A 16737-nucleotide genomic window follows, 5' to 3' on the forward strand; every position below is an offset into this window, starting at 1 on the left:
TTAATAGACATGTATCACTTTTATATGGAAAAAAAAATAAAGGATAAGAGTGAAATCCAGGAGGCTCCCTGTCTAGCACCAAAAAACTAAATAAGGTTTACAAAAAGTACTCCTAACAGAATTATATGTATATATCTGTGTGTATATATATATTATATATATATAATATATATGTACATGTGTTTATATATATATGTTACACATATATATGTGTATTTTATATATATATATATATATATACACCTACTTTGGAGGTACACAGCCTTGAGTTTCAGTCTCAGCACTGCTCTCTTATTAGCTGTGTGACCTCAAATAGGTCACATTTCTTTTCCAATTTTATTAGTATATAATCTAGAAAATTAAAGCCAACCTTGACCTCCCAGAGCTGTTGAGATAAAAACAGTCTATATAAGCAAACCTGAAACAGTGTTCTGCACGTGGTAGGTGCCAATGTTTGCTAGATTGAATTGGAAAAAACCCACTGAGATCAAGCCCAGAGCTTTCATGCACTGCTAGCAGGAGTGGAAAATAGTGTTACCACTTTGGAAAATAGTTTGGCAGTTTCCTAAAAAGTTAAGCATACACCTTATGTATATTTCCACCCTCCCACTCTTAGAGATTTACCCAAGAAGAATGAAAACTTATGTCCATGTAAAGACTTGTACACAAGTGATCATAACAGCTTTATCTGTAATAGCCCCCAACTGGAATAACCTAAATGTCCATGAACAGTTAAATGGATAAACAATCTATGCTATAATATATAGCATAGATATAAAACTTAAAAGCAAGGAGTTTGGAGAATAAGGCAGTGAACTAAGGAATGAACTATTAATACATGCTACAATATGGATGAATCCAAAACAATTATGCTAAATGTAAGAAATCATGCACAAAATAGTATATGCTGTATGATTCTATTTATGAAAAATTAGAGAAAATACCAACTAATCTATAATGACAGAAGACCATTCATTTGCTTCTTTGGGATGGGGTAGGGCACAGGAGAGGGAAGGATGGAAGGACTGCAGAATGTCAGTCAGAGACTTTTGGGGTAATGTATATGTTCCTATTTCGATTGAGGTGATGGTGTCATGAATGTACCAAAGATAATGAAATTGTACACTTTAAATATATATAATTTATTATACATCAATTTCCCCTCAATAAAAAAAAATGCTAAAAAATAAAAAGATCAATCCCAGCACTTCCTTCCCAAGAGGAAGGGAAATCTATCACCTTTCTTAATCCGTCTTAGACTCTCACAAAGGGAACGGGGAATTAGGTGACCAGTTGATTGTGAGAATCCACACAAGTGTTTCCCCATGAGCTGTGAGAATGGCTTCACAGCGGGGGAAGAGGTTTAAATTTCTCAATGCAGCCAGTCTGAAGTTATTAAATTTTTCAAGAATGGTATGGATTTCCGTCCGGAACCACAAGACGGAACTGTAAGATGGGGGTGGGGGCTACATTTTTCGCCTGTCGAGAGCTGATGCAGCAAACACAAATATAGATATTAAATGCCTCGTCAAAAAATTAATGCCCCAATATTCAGGAGGCTGTTGTATCTGGGTGACAAATTTCAGATGATAAAGAGAAATGCAAATGTAAACCACGCTGGTTGATGTGTTTTATTTTTAAGATAAAGCAATGATATTGATGTCACAGTTAAATGTAAAACAGTCAAAGTAGGATCTCTTTGTTTTTTTACGGAAAAGACTAACTGGTTTTGCCAGGATTAACAATGACAAATAATAAATCCCAGGAAGCAGCAAATGAATTTCAGGACCAAAGCAAAGGACTAGATTAAATAGAAGAATACTCTAACACCCAGAATCAGAAAGAGAGAATTTGTGCTGAGGGACTAAAGGAGATGATTTTGTTTCAGTCTTGGCTGGCACCAGAGGATGGACCCCCAGAAGCCCTAAGACAAAAGCAAGAATTCTGGGCGGTTTTGCTAAGTGTTGTTGGGCATTTGAAAACATAGAGGTATTATTCATTAGTGGGGTACCTTGGCATTACTTAAAAATTAGATCTTTCAAATTTTTCTTTTTTTACTTAAAATGACTGAAAAAAATTAACATATTTTCTCTGTATCATGGTATTAAAAGATACTGGTTTTCTAGAGTTGAGAAAGAAATTGCCCCAACCCCAAAGTCAAAGCTTAATAAAGTTAAGCTTTGTTATGGCCAGCCTGGCCAAAGTAGTATATGAAAAGCTAGAATCATAGACCCGAGAGTGCAAGGGACCTTGAAGAATATCCAATGAAATTATGGACGCCAGGGATGGCTCACCAATCACAGAAACAAGGCTATGTTTAGCCAAGCCCCATGACTCCAGTGTTTAAACGCTAAGCCATCACACAATGTTAAAACTTAGGGCAGGTTTTCAGAAAGGACTACAAGGCTATGGGGAGATGTAAAACTTAAAAGCAAGGAGTTTGGAGAACAAGGCAGTGGCTCTACCTTTCACAGTTTTGACCTGCATACATAAACCCCAAGAGAAAGGATAGTAACGTTTATTGAGCACCTGCTGTTGCTTTGGAACATAGTAGAAGCCTAGATAATTAAGTTAACATGTGCTCCCATAGGACATATGCTGTCGTAGGGAAAAAACACACAAACGACTCTAACCCAAGGTCTTAGAGGGCAGCACATCAATACTATAAGAAAACTACAAAGGACTCTCTCTGGTGAGAGTGTGACAGTTCCCTCTCCTGAGAGGGATGGCTAGCCTCTTGACACCCTTTTTCTGGTTCTCTCGTCTTCTTTTGCTAGGTATCCAGATTAGTTCCTTTACTCAAGCTGACCTCACTTCAGGAAACGTTCAGTATGTCCACTCCAGTGAGACCGAGAAGCATTCAGATGCCTTCAGCTTTACGCTCTCAGATGGAGTCAATGAGGTGGGTGAGGAACTCACTTCCCTCCTTGATGGGTATCAATTTAGCGCCATCTTCTTCCACTGGAGGATGCTGAGCCACTGCTGCTGTGAGAGCTTCGCTCCCCTCTGCTCTCATCCCAGGACAGAGGCAGAGAGAACTCTATCTTGCCAAAGAGAACTCACTTCTGGGTTCCTGGTTGGTCAGTCATGCCAGGAATGGTGTGAAAGGGAACCCAGAGAGCATCTACCTTCTCCTCAGGTGGGTGCTGGGGACAGGTGACCCACCTGCACTTTTCTGCCACATAGGTGACTCAGACTTTCCACATTACTCTTCGCCCTGTGGATGACTCACTGCCCGTTGTACAGAACTTGGGGATGCGGGTACAGGAGGGTGTAAGGAAGACCATCACAGAGTTTGAGCTCAAGGCAATAGATGCGGACACAGAGGTAAGAGTCCTCCCCTGGGTTCTCTGGCTGAATGAGATGCTGATCTAGTGGCATCTGTTGCTTTGTGACAGTGCATTCTGAGGGTGGAGGGTGGTGAGGGTAGTGCAAGCATCCTTGGAGGATTAAAAACCAGAACATACCATGGCCTGCTGGAAAAGAGAAACTAAATACTTTTGAAATCAAGTTATTTTTAAACCCTTTCTGAAATCATAAATACATTTATTCTTTCCCACGATTACATGTAACAATCGTTTTAACATGCTGATTTTTATTATGATCCACAGAAGATTAGGTAGATGACATTCTATCCAATGTTTTTATTACTGCCTATTAGTGAATAAGGATCTTCTTCACCTACACACTTTTACCTTCTTCATCAAGACTTCATTGGACGACAAGTAATTATTGCAATTTGAGCCTTCTCAAAGAACCAGGCTTTACACAGTAAAACAGAACATGTAGAGACTAAACTCTTCCTCTCCTAATGCTGTCTGATTAAAGTATCCAACATTCTGACATGATTTTGCTCCCATTAAGAGTACCATGCACTTATTAATTAACTCTATGTACGCCCTTCCCCGTGCCAGCATGCATTCACTTATTTATTCATTCTTTCAGCAAGTATTTATTACCTACTAAGTTCCAAGGTCTGCGCTAGATGCTAAAGACAGCGCTGTGAACAAAACAGATCAAAGTTGCAGCCTTAGGGAGTTTACAACCTTTGGTTAGGGGGACAGACAATAAAGAAAGGAAGACCATAGACTATCATGTCAGATATGATAACTGCTAGGAATAAAAATAAAGTGACATAAAGGCGGTAGAGATGGATGGGTGTGCTGTTTCAGACAGAGCGGTCAGGGAAGGCTTCTCCGAGGAGCTGATATTTGAGCAGAGATAGGAAGAGAAAGAGCAGGCTGTGCGGCTTCCTGCGAGAATCCCTTTCCAGGCAGAAGAATCAGGAGGGCAAAGGCCCTGTGGTCAAATGTGCTTGGAACATTTGAGTTGCAACACAGAGGCCAAGAGTCTGGACCCCAGTGAATAAGCAGGACAGGAGAAGGATGAGGCCAGAGAAGAACTGTGGGACCAGCTCACAGAGAGCCTCCTTGGCCCAGGTCAGGCCTCTGTATTTTATTCCCAGTTGGTGGGAAATCATTGGAGAGTCCTGAGCAGGGTTTTCTACCTCTTTATTTTTCCTTCTGCATGTCACCCTAGAAGCAGCCACCAGAAATGGGAAATCTGCTTCAGTTCTGATGCATGTGGTCCTACATATAAGAGTTTTGGTGAAGTGTGTGGTGGTGATGGGGGGAGGGTGGATGGAAAGGAAAGGAATAATTTTAAAAGATCTAGTTCTTTTCATCCTAGGGGTTAAAAATTCGGGTTTTCCCCTATGACCCTCAATGGGCAAATTTACATATCATCTTAAAACGGAAGGAACCAGAATATAAGTTCAATTATAGAAACCAATCTAATTTCTCTCCTTAGCTTGATTTTTGGTATCTATAAAGAAAATGTAACCTTTATTTTATAAATGTCTTCAGGTTTGGGTGCCCTTGACCACCTGTGGCCATCACTCACACCTCTGGCTTCTGTTATAGAATTCCTTTTTTCCTCTTGCCTTTTGCCTCCTTGACAGGCCGAGTCTGTCACGTTCACGGTTGTGCAGCCCCCACGCCACGGCACCATCGAGCGCACCACTGACGGACAGCCCTTCCAGCACACCTCCACCTTCACCATGGAGGACGTCTACCAGAACCGGGTCCGCTACAGCCATGACGGCAGCAACTCCCTCAAAGACCGGCTCACCTTTACCGTTGCTGATGGGACAAATCCCTTCTTTATTATTGAGGAAGGAGGAAAAGAGGTGAGGGGCAAAGGCAAGGGAGAGGGAGGCACAGCGAAGCACGCCAGAGGCTGTCTAGAGGCAGAACATGGCATTTTTAGGCCAAGAATAACGTGGTTTGAGTTTTGGTTCTATCACATACTAAGTGTCCTGGAGCAAATTACTTACCTTCTCCATTATTTCTACTTTTCCTTTTTACTCACCCTTTATTCCCTTAATTTTTCTTTCATCTGGTTTTTCAATAATATCACGAGGTTCCAAATTGTCTCCTGAGCCAGCCAGAGTTTCTCAGTCCCATGAAGAATTACAGTTAAGAGGATGGCTTTTGCATCCAAAAGACACATTTAAATCCTACCTCTGTCACTTACTGAGTGTCTTTGTAAATCATTTAACCTTTCTAAGCCTCAGCTTCCCTTTCTGTAAAATGGGGATGATATCTACCCTCTTGACACACACGGAGCACATAGCCCAGTGCCTGGCACAGGAAACGCAGGAATCATCTGATAAACTGTGGCTGTGTCTTCATCACTGTCATCATTTTAGGACCAGCTTGTGAAACAGGTAAAGATGCTTTTTTTTTGCGGTCAGGGAGCTGTTAAGCTTTTCTTCCTTAGGAGAACTGCTTCCTTCTAACATTCAGATGTTCAGGAAACTGAGTCCCCTGCCACTACCTTCCCCACCATTTTAACTCCTTTTAGCAGGTTTCTTACAGTGCCATAACCCTCCCTGGAAATAACTGCAACTCTGGTGAAAGGTAGACCCATGGATGCCCCTGCATCGCACACAGCCGTCTGCCTTGGCAGAAGCAGCTTTCGTGAGCACGTGATCACGCCCTACTGTTTATTTCCAGGATAACCAAAGGGTCAGCTTCTTAGGCCTGCAGAGTTTTTTCCCTAGTTTGGTGAGGAATGATTCTTTTCCTGGCAGAAAGATCCTCCATCATGGTTTAGAAACAAACAGCCTGTGAGAAGGTCATTCTCAGCTGGCCGCGGTGTCAGTGGGATGGCTCTTGGGATTTCCCTGCCATTTCAGCATCTGCTCTTTGTCTCCACCTGGCCGGTCATCACGTTCATTTTCTCTCTCCCAAACTGTAGCTGCTCCCCAGTTAGTCTGACTTTCAGAAGAGAAAAAAGGTTTCAGAATGAATCAGCAAGAGGGCCACCTCTGTGATAAACATAAAAGGTCACAGCAGATCTCCAGAGGGACTGTGTCATTTTGAAAAGGGAAATTATCTAGAAGGAGGGTTGTAGAAGACTGAAACACGAGCATCTTGCTGCCCTGTCTGCCAGGTTGTCGTATCTGCTCAGAAACGGGGATGTGCTGGGTCAGACTCCCCAGGTATGTTGTGAATATGTACGTGTGTATCTATGTGAGAATGAAGTTATAAACTGAAATTTCTTTGCATTATTCCCACAACCACTTTTATTCTTGATTTCTTCTGCCCCCTTTCTCCACGTGGACAGTTCTCTCTCTCTCAAAAAAAAAGAAAGGAAATCTCTTCTCATGAAACATCTTTTCACATCTGGCAGAAGCCTACTGGATACTTTGACATTAACATTTTAATGATGAAAATCATAAAAATTTTAATAAGAATTATTGAGAGGAAAATATTTTGTTTATTGTTTCACTTCAGGGCAATATCAAACTCAATTGAAGAAGGCATACGTGTGTGGAAACCAACTTCCACAGCAGGTGAAATTCCAGCAAGAGAGCCACTTGTGTCTTGTTTTTCTTCTTATATTGTTTCTCCTTCATCCAACAACCGTCTCCCTTAAGCCTCAAGCCAAGTGGTGATAAGCAATGGAAACTTGCTCGGTTGCCCATTTTGAAGTGTCAACAGATTTCAGGGGTTCCAGCCTTTGTAGGTCCTGGACCTGACATATTTCAGATACGTGTGAATGATGAGTTTCCTTTTTTTGCTTTCACCACAGATCATAACGGCAGCGCCTCAGCAGTTCTGGATAGACATCCTCCCAGTAGATGATGGCACCCCTAGAATTGTTGCCAACCTGGGGCTCCAGTGGCTGGAGTACATGGATGGCAAGGTAAGGCCTTTCCATCTGCCACAGTCACACTGACCGGCCTGGGCTCTAGCCTGTTCACGACAGTATGCACAGAACTCCTGCTCATCTCATGTTTATCCCTCCCTAAGGGAGCTGATGTCTTAAGATTGCTGAGCTCCATGAGTTTGGTTAGAATTGTATTATAGTTGAAGATATTGTTATAAAATGACTCCCAAAATATAGTAGCTTAAACAAGATAGTTTTTTTCCCTCACATAAAGCTTGGAAGTAAGTGGGGAGGCTAGGGCTCCACATGGCCATTCAGAGATGCATTTTCCTTCTATCTTATTCTTCTGCCATCACTGAGCTGTTGCTATTGACAGCATAGGCAAACCTCTTCAGCTGTTCATCAGTATTCCAGCCCATGGGAAGAGGAAAACAGAAAAGTAGAGGGCAAGGAACTTCATTTTAAACAAGTGATGCAGAAATTAAACACATCATTGCACTCATATTCTTTTGACAGGAAATTGGTCCTGTGGCCCCTATCTGTTGCATGGGAGTGTCTAGCTGGGCAGCTAGGTGCTCAGCTGAAAGTTTGTTAACTAGGAGAAGGGGAGGATGGATTTTGAGAAGCACCTGCAATATGCCATAGATGGGAAGTGAGTCAGTTTTGGTAGATTATTATCCTCAAAGGAATTCTAGAAATTTAAATTTTTCTTTCTCCTTTTCCAAAATCCAAGTTTGGTGATTTTAACATGTCATAATTCTCACCTGGTAATGTGTCGAGCATGTCCCCACCCCCATTCATACACCCACAGCTCTTCAGTTCAGTTTGGGAACTGATTTCTTACTTTTGTGTGGGGTATTCCCTCTAGGTTGTGGATTTTCTCATCTCCTTGTTGCTGATTAGTTGGTTGTATATATAGCAGCGGTGCTATAGCTTTCCACTGAACTCATTGGGAATTTTAAAATATATGAAACAAAATTAGTACAGATTCCTCTCATGCCCTATTTGACATTTTTCTCGATACTCAGAACCATCCTATTCTCTTCTTGGCACTCTCCAATTGGTCTTCTACCTTCAACTCTTACCCTACTGCAGTGACTCTTATCAAGGTCACCAGTGACCTCGATTTTGCCAAATCCAAAGGTCACTTACATGCACTTATTTTACTGGGTCTAGTAACATTTCATACTGTTGACCACCCCATTTTTTCTCTCAAACCTTTGCTCTCACTAAATATTTGTTGAATGAATCAGTGAATCAAGTTTAGCCAGTATATTTGGGCGATATTGGGATATCATAAGTTTATCTTACTCAATTCCAAGCATTGTAATCGACTCCTATAAGGTATAAAGTGGCTGTCTTCCCTGTGTTGTATTATTCTTTCATAGTTCCAACCTTCTTTCAAGGCCAAACTCAAATCTCACCACCTCAAACCTCCTCCTTCCCTAATTCAGATGGAATGAATCACTCCTGCTCCCAAAAAGTGTGTAGCACTCTCTTTGTATCTCCCATTGCAGCTCTTGCCACAGTTACTTGCTCATAAGCCTTTCTTTACCAATAAAGCATGAACATCAAGGGCAGAGGCTGGGATGGTTTCTATCCTCATAACCTCTTCAATCCCAACAAAGTTTTCCAGGGAGTAAATGCACTTAGTACCTCATTGTTGAACTGAATTAAATGTGAGTCAGAGGGTCATGTTCCTGCTTTATTCCCATCTCAGGAATTAAATTTAATGGGTGTCTGTTCCAGGCAACCAACCTGATCACCAAGAAGGAACTGCTGACCGTGGACCCAGACACAGAGGACCCACAGCTTGTCTACGAGATAACCACGGGCCCCAAGCACGGCCACGTGGAGAACAAGCTGCAGCCTGGCAGAGCTGCTGCTACTTTCACTCAGGGTGGGCACTCAGGGAGCTGAGAAGTGGGAGAGATCTATTCTAACACCACTCTCTCTGCTCCCCTGATCTTTCTCACAACCACTGCCAGCTACTTACCCCCAAGTAATCTATTTACAAGCAAATAGATCTTTTAGTGTCTAACCATCCAGCTTTGGAATTTTACTTCTCCTGATTTTTTTTCCCTGTTATTCTGGCAGGGGCGGGGTGGGGGGAAGGAGAGGAAAATTTTATCTTTACCAGGCTTCCTCAGCTCTCAAATTGCTTTAGGTTTGGCCAAGTTTGCTGGAAAGGATCATGTGATACTCCTGGGTTTTCTTTCAAAACAAAAATAACCACTAGATTTTATGAGAGATCTGTGATCCTGCGTGGTTTACTTTTTATCTCTAAGCATTATAGATTTTTTTTTTAAGACTTCAGCAAAGAAAAAAATCAAAATGAGTAGCTTGCTCAACAGAAATAGTTTCCTATTTGGAATCGCATCAAGCAGACCATTTTGTATTTTAGTTTCTTATAAGCTCTCACAGTCTTCTAGACTTCTCTTGAGGACGCACCGGATTGGGAACGGTCATTGCACAACTGCATCTTATAATTGATGTGCCATATTCCCTTTTTCTCCCTGTCCTCAATCCTGTGTTCTCTCGCAGTCCCATTTTATCTGTGCCTTTTGTGAGGGCTGTTTTAATCCAACCCTTTTCTTAGTAGCACACACCTTCCAAAGAACCTTTATTTAGAAGGCAGTGGGGGGGAATGAATTGGGAGATTGGGATTGCCATATATACATTACTAATAAGAAAAAAATATCAAACTGTACACTTTACATATATACAGTTTATTGTATGTCTAAATAAATAAAATGCAAACTGTAAAAAAAAAAGGCAGTGGGGCAGGTATGAGCATACATGCACAGAAGATGGGGGCAAAGACTTTTCTCTGTCAGCTCTAAGATTTACCTCTGACATTCCATAGACATTTGTTAAAGTGCTTTTTATGCCAAGACCATAGGATTCTCATTTTACAACAACAAAGGGTACTTCCTATACATAAAGATGGGTCTTTTGTTACACAGAGCTGCAAGGTCTTATTTTAAAATTTGGCAGAAACATTTATTTTTAAGACTACTATCCCTTTTTGTTCTTGGGAAAATAACTTTTGTCTGTAACCCATTAGAAGAATAAACTGGGTATGTCGGTAAGAATTTATGAGGCTGTCTTTACATCCCCAGGTTAATTCAGTGTCTTTTTTCTCACAGAGGACGTGAACTTGGGGTTGGTTCGTTATGTCTTGCATGAGGAGAAGATCCGTGAGATGATGGATAGTTTTCAGTTTCTGGTGAGAGACAGTAAACCCAATGTGGTCAGCGACAATGTCTTCCATATCCAGTGGTCCCTCATCAGCTTTAAATATACCAGGTACAAGTGTGATTGGTGTTCATTCTTGGGAAAGGAATCAGAAAAGCAGAGGAAGCCTGGATGAAACACCCTGGGCGTCAGCTCTAATCACTCAGTGGTGATGGTAGGGTGATAATAAGAATAAAAATCATAATTACACCAAATATTTCTTGAATACCATATGTACCAGGCACTGTAATAGGTACTTGACATACGTCATCTTGTCTAATACTTGCAGTTATGAGATGAGTACTATTGTTGCCTCCACAACAATGAAGCAATAGAGACAGAAATAGGTTAAGCAACTTATCCGAAATCACATAGCTAGGAAGCAGTAAAACCAGGATTTAAGTCCAGTGATCTTAACCATTGTGCTTTACTTCTTCTCCTGAAAGTATTTTTCCTTCTGTCTTCAAGTTTAAAAGATAATCCAGCAAAGCTGGTAAGGAAAAAATATGCATTCAAAAAAATAATCACTGGCCCACAGTAATAAACTCTTTGCCTTCTGTCTACATTCTCCCTGTTCTCAAGCTCATATTCTCCCCGTGGGCTCTTTGGTGTTCACAGAATTGTCTATCTTTAGGGAAAAAATCATAGCTTAAGATAGACAGCTTTTCAAGATGCTTTTGTAGTCTTTCGGGGAGGCAAGAGGTAAACAGAGAGTCGCCAATTGGTAAAGCACAGTACTGATTTTATAGAATAGATTATAACTAGGATTGTAATTTTTATGGGGGAAATAATTCTTTAAATCTACATTTCAGAGACTCACTATTCTAAGAAACCAATCTCATGATAATTCAAATGAAAATTAGAACTTGGGAGGAAAAAAGGAAAACATGCAGATTTAATTTCAAGTGCCCCCAGATATAGGCTATTCTACTGTCACACACACTTGGAGAATTAGTAGAAAAGTAGAATACACACACACACACACACACACACACACACATAATTTTGCTATTATTTACCTCTTACTTGTAACTCCTTCAAAATTAAAGAACCTGAATAAAACTGATGACGTTTTCTGGACACCCCTCTAACATTTAACAGACTAAATAGTTTGGAGGGTCCCCAAGCTGGCAATGAAGACTGACGTCTCAGAGGCACTTTGCCTGCAGCCTTCACAGCAATAAAACACAAGCCAAAGTCCAGTGGCCATCCTCAGAGATGAAAAACAAAGTTGGGCTCAGGCCCCACTCACTTGTGGCTTTTCTCAGTCTACATACTGATTATGAATTAGTGCCACATGGATCCTTTGCCTCCTACTTTGCAAAAGCAATGCAGATTCCTAACAGCAAGCTACATGAACCCTGTGTCTTAGTCATTTCAGCTGCTATAACAGAATACCATAGCCTTGGTGGCTTGTAGACAACTGGAATTTATTTCTCACAATTCTAGAGGCCAGGAAGTCCAAGACTGAGGCGCCATTAAATTCAGTGACTGGTGAGGACCTGCTTCCTGGTCCATGGAGAGCTGAGTTCTTGCTGTAACCTCACATGGCAGAAAGAAGATGGGGCTCTCTTTTATAAGGGCACTAGTCTCATTCATGAGGGCTCCACCCTAATGACCTAATCACCCCCAAAGGCCCCACCTCTAATATTATCACAGAGGGGATTAGGGTTTCAACATATGAATTTGGAGGGGGGCACTTTCAGTCTGCAGCATCTCGTCACTCCCCCCTTGTCATAAAGCTCCATCTGCCTAGACACCTTTGTTACCTTGGCCCAGTTCTCATTTTCTGCCCTCAGTCACTGCCCTGGCTCCTTTAAACATTTCCTGGAGATCTGGTGCAGTCAGTTCCCACCTGAACCAAGTCATTAATTGGCTTCCAAGCAGCTTTCTTCCACAGGAACTCACTGACCTATTCTAATTACTCTCCCACACTTGGGAGAGATTGTTTGTTATTTCTTTGTGTTCTGAAACATGGAGTGCATAGCTCTTATGTGCTGACCATCTTTCAACTCTCTCTGAAAACGGGGCAGTTATCATTCTGCATCCACAGCTTCTTTGGTCGCCTGGTTCTGTGACTGTCCCAGGTGAACACATTCCCTCAACTTACAACCTGACTTTTTTTTTTATTAGTTATCATTTTATATATATTAATGTATATATGTCAACAACCTGACCTCTTAAAGGAACCAAACTACCTCTTCCTGGAACTGTCTGACACCAATAACCAACCAGAAGAGACAGACATTAAGCATGTGGATTCTTCACAGCCCTTTCAGAATTTCAGAGACCGCCTTTTTGTTTGCTTCCAGCTACAATGTCAGTGAGAAAGCGGGGTCCGTCAGCGTCACGGTGCAGAGGACAGGGAACCTGAACCAGTACGCCATCGTCCTGTGTCGCACGGAGCAAGGCACTGCCAGCTCCAGCTCCAGGGTCAGCTCCCAGCCTGGACAGCAGGACTACGTGGAGTATGCTGGCCAGGTAGGTGGGTGTGAGGGCCTCTGACTCCTGGACTGCCAGTGGGCTGCAGCCAGGGCTGGGCCATGGCTGTCGGCAACTGTGGCACAGCCCCACTTCTTCATGCCAGCTCCCTGCCCATCAGCACCCTTCCTCAAATCACTGTTCTGCGTTGCCTTCCCACAGTGCTTTCTTCTTCACAGTCTGTCCAATCTCCACTGCAGTTTTAACTGCTGTCCAGCTTCTCAGTCTTTACATTTTGCTTTATGATCAAGAAAAATCTCCAAGGCACCATGTTGTACACTCAGCCTTTGGTATCCTAACCCTTCCTCTCTACTCCCCTTTACCTGAAGGGTAAAGAGACTAGTTGGGGAGCTCTTGGAACAGGCTGGGTGAGAGATGATGGGAGCTTGAGCTTCACATTTCAAGTGAAGGTGGCCTTTGAAATTTATTATGTACACAGTCCTCTATATATAAAAGATAATCAACAAGGACTTACTGTATAGCACAGGGAACTATAATCAATATTTTGTAATAACCTATAAGGGAAAAGAATCTGAAAAAAAATAGATATATATGTATGTATAACTGAATCACTTTGCTGTACACCTGAAACTAAGACAACATTGTAAATCAGCTATACTCCAATAAAAAAAAAGAATAAAGAGAAGGTGGAGACAAGTGGGTGGATTCAACAGACCGGTAGGAATTAATAGGATTCAGCAGTGGTTTAGATAGTGGGACAGAAGGAAGAGATGAATGGTGACACCCCTCACTGGGAAGGGACACCAAAGAACAGGTCCGGTGAGGGGGTGATTGTGACTCTGCTTTGGGTGTATTGAGTGTGCGTTGCCTTATTGAGACAATAAGTTGACTGGTATGTGAATGGGTAGGAGTGCAAAGAGGAGTTCTGGGGTTGACACACACACACACACACAGACACACACACGTTTGTACATCTGCATGTTACAGCAATGGTAATTAGTGCCAGAGTGTGAATGAAAGAGAAAAAAAGAGAGAGTGAAAACAAAAGAGAAAAGAGGAGGACATAAAGAGTAAACTCCTTTATGGCAGGATGCCCTGTATGTGTCAGATTTAAGTATTGCACAATACCTGGCACTTATTAGGTATTTATTAAATGTATTTTCAAAGTAGTTTCATGATTCTTATGGCATCATAAGTCTCTGTAAAAAGGAGTGGGCTCTCTCTTTGATGCATTTCAGCTGAACTAAGGCCTCATATCAAATTTATTTTTTTTTAATTTGTATTGAAATGTAGTTGATTTACAATAATGTGTTAGTTTCAGGTGTACAGCAAAGTGATTCTCATATATATATCCTTTTTCAGATTCTTTTCCGTTAGAGGTTATTACAAGATATTGACTATAGTTCCCTGTGCTATATAGTAGGTCCTTGTTGGTTACCTATTTTGTATATAGCAGTGTGTATATTACAAAACTCCTAATTTATGTCAAATTAAAATGAGGAATTATAATAAATCAGATAAACTAAGGAGTTTTTTAGCAAAATAATAAGAGCACATACTTGTGTTTTTCAGGGAAAGACAAAAGGCAGTGTATTCTAGAGCTGAATAGAGACCTATCAGTGTTTCATTTAGTTGGGAGCATTTTAAAAATGGAGCTTAATAAAACTTAATTTGATTAGTTGATTAGATGTGGAATAGTAATTTTCTGTTGATGAAAATTATGTGTTTTTCAGATTTGTGTGGCCCTAGAGGTTTAGGACTAATTTTTACATATTTTATCTATCTTGGTTACACAAAGTGCCGTCCAGGTCCATTGCCTGTCCACTCCGTTTTAGACTGTTCTATAGCCCTGGTTCCATTTGAAGGTTTTATCCTCAGCTTTTTTTTTTTTTTTTTTTGAAGACAAAGTAAAACCAGAATAAATCCCTATAAATTCACAATTGTATGCATATAAATTAATTTCTCTATTTTATACCAGGCTAAATTAATTCACATTATGGATCTAGCTCATCTTAATGGCAAAGGATTTAATAATAAAGTTAAAATTCAGTCTGACTTGTTCATAATGTAACTTTCTCTGAATTCAGATTCCATTATTCAGTACACTGAGATTCTATTGCAATTTTGATTATACAAGTACTATGGTAATGATAATAAGATAATATCTTGCATTTGTTCTGTGCTTTAAAATACACTTAGTGCCTTCATTATACATTGTCTCATTTAGTCCTCCCAATAGGTATGTGAGATAGGCATACTATTGTTATTTAGTCAATGAGGAATCTGATGTTTGTCAAGTTTCGTAGCCTAACTTAGCTTGGAAGTAACAGAACCAGGACTTGAGGCCAAAACTTCACACTCCAGGTTCAAAGATCTTCCCAGTTAAACTTGCCACAAATAGAAGGGAAACTGAGTAATCAAATGATTCTTGCTATCCCAAGTGAGTTAATAAAACAATACAAATAGCTACCTACATGTTTTTCTACAGTCACCACATGGTCGCAGACGTCTTTGCCCTCCATGTCCCTGGACAGTAAATCAGCCCCAAGGTACAGAGGAAGAATGGGAAGAGGTGATACAGCAGGAAGTAGGAGCTAGAAGAGCCAGCTGTTTCATTCAGTGCTTTGCCCACTGGACTTGGGCCCTCTTTTCCCCTGATGCTCTTGGATAGCGGAGCAGGGAATCTGAGTCACGGCTTACCTCCTCGTTGTCTCCTTCGTGACAGGTGCAGTTTGATGAGCGAGAGGATACCAAGTCCTGCACCATCGTCATCAACGATGACGATGTGTTTGAGAACGTTGAGAGTTTCACCGTGGAGCTCAGCATGCCAGCATATGCCCTCCTGGGGGAGTTCACCCAGGCGAAGGTCATTATCAATGACACTGAGGACGAGCCCACGTTAGAGTTTGATAAGAAGACCTACCGGGTCAACGAGAGCGCTGGCTTTCTGTTTGCACCTATTGAAAGAAAAGGTCTGTTGGTGCCAAAGGTGACAAGGAACTATAATAATAGCTAATGTTTATTGAGTCCCTTTTATGTGCCATGTGCTCATGTACCATTTTAACTCATGTGTGGAAGTACTTCACGTATATTAACTCACTTCAGTCCCCAGAAATCCTAATAACAATCCTGCCTACAGTGAGTACTATCAGAAGGCTTCTCTTCTCAGTTCAAGTTGTTAGCACTCCCGTTTATTCTTAAATGGGACCAGAAGGCTAGTTATATTTGGCCTTGCAAACGAGTCATGAACTCAGGATCCTTAATCAATCACCCAATCCATAAAATATTTAGCAGTCTTGGTCAAGGGGGTTAGCTACAGTTTGTAAGAAACGGCTTCCTGTCTTATTTCCTGGAAGACAGAAAATGTGTTTACAGATTTTTCTACGTGAGTGTCACACGTAGAGCTCAGATGAGAAAGAAACGGTGTGTGAGAAATAACGGCAGGTCTGCCGGGGTGGAAAATCCAAGCAAAGATTGTATGGATTTAGGATTGTGCAATATTGAGACTTTAAAGCACGTGGAAATTAAATCCCCATTCAGAGCCACAACGTGACCATAAGTGATGATGTCGGGTATTTTGTCCTATCTGCTGACTGTGTGTTGGTGTGACAGACACTGCAGAGAGCGCCAACCCTTGGCGATGCCCCTGGAAGAACAAGCAAGCCCTGTTGACTGCTCTGGGCCAGCCAGCCAAACCCAAACAGGCTGTCACCCAGGGAAGTGGCAGCCCTAATAAGTAAAGTCATTTGTTCAGGGAGGTAGGGTTTATTTTGTTTTGTCTCCCTTTTTTAAAGCAATCTTCTTTCTCCCTGGGAATTAAAGTGCAGAAGTTTATTCAGAAAGGCAGTGAACTGTGCTCATAGCACTACCTTCAGGACACAA

The 16737-nt window shown here is 41.4% G+C and overlaps 1 protein-coding gene across 1 annotated transcript in view; it reads left to right on the top strand.

Moving 5' to 3' along the window:
- FRAS1 (Fraser extracellular matrix complex subunit 1) overlaps nt 1-16737 on the top strand; it is a 505547-nt gene that overhangs the window by 434026 nt on the left and 54784 nt on the right. The window contains exons 48-55 of the mRNA XM_057725661.1: nt 2778-2902; nt 3187-3327; nt 4961-5188; nt 7099-7212; nt 8926-9076; nt 10326-10485; nt 12726-12894; nt 15581-15827. Coding sequence (XP_057581644.1) covers nt 2778-2902; nt 3187-3327; nt 4961-5188; nt 7099-7212; nt 8926-9076; nt 10326-10485; nt 12726-12894; nt 15581-15827 — 1335 coding nt within the window. The remainder of the gene's footprint in view (nt 1-2777; nt 2903-3186; nt 3328-4960; nt 5189-7098; nt 7213-8925; nt 9077-10325; nt 10486-12725; nt 12895-15580; nt 15828-16737) is intronic.

This window comes from Hippopotamus amphibius, chromosome 3, assembly GCF_030028045.1.
Source record: "Hippopotamus amphibius kiboko isolate mHipAmp2 chromosome 3, mHipAmp2.hap2, whole genome shotgun sequence".
NCBI classification, from domain to species: Eukaryota; Metazoa; Chordata; class Mammalia; order Artiodactyla; family Hippopotamidae; genus Hippopotamus; species Hippopotamus amphibius.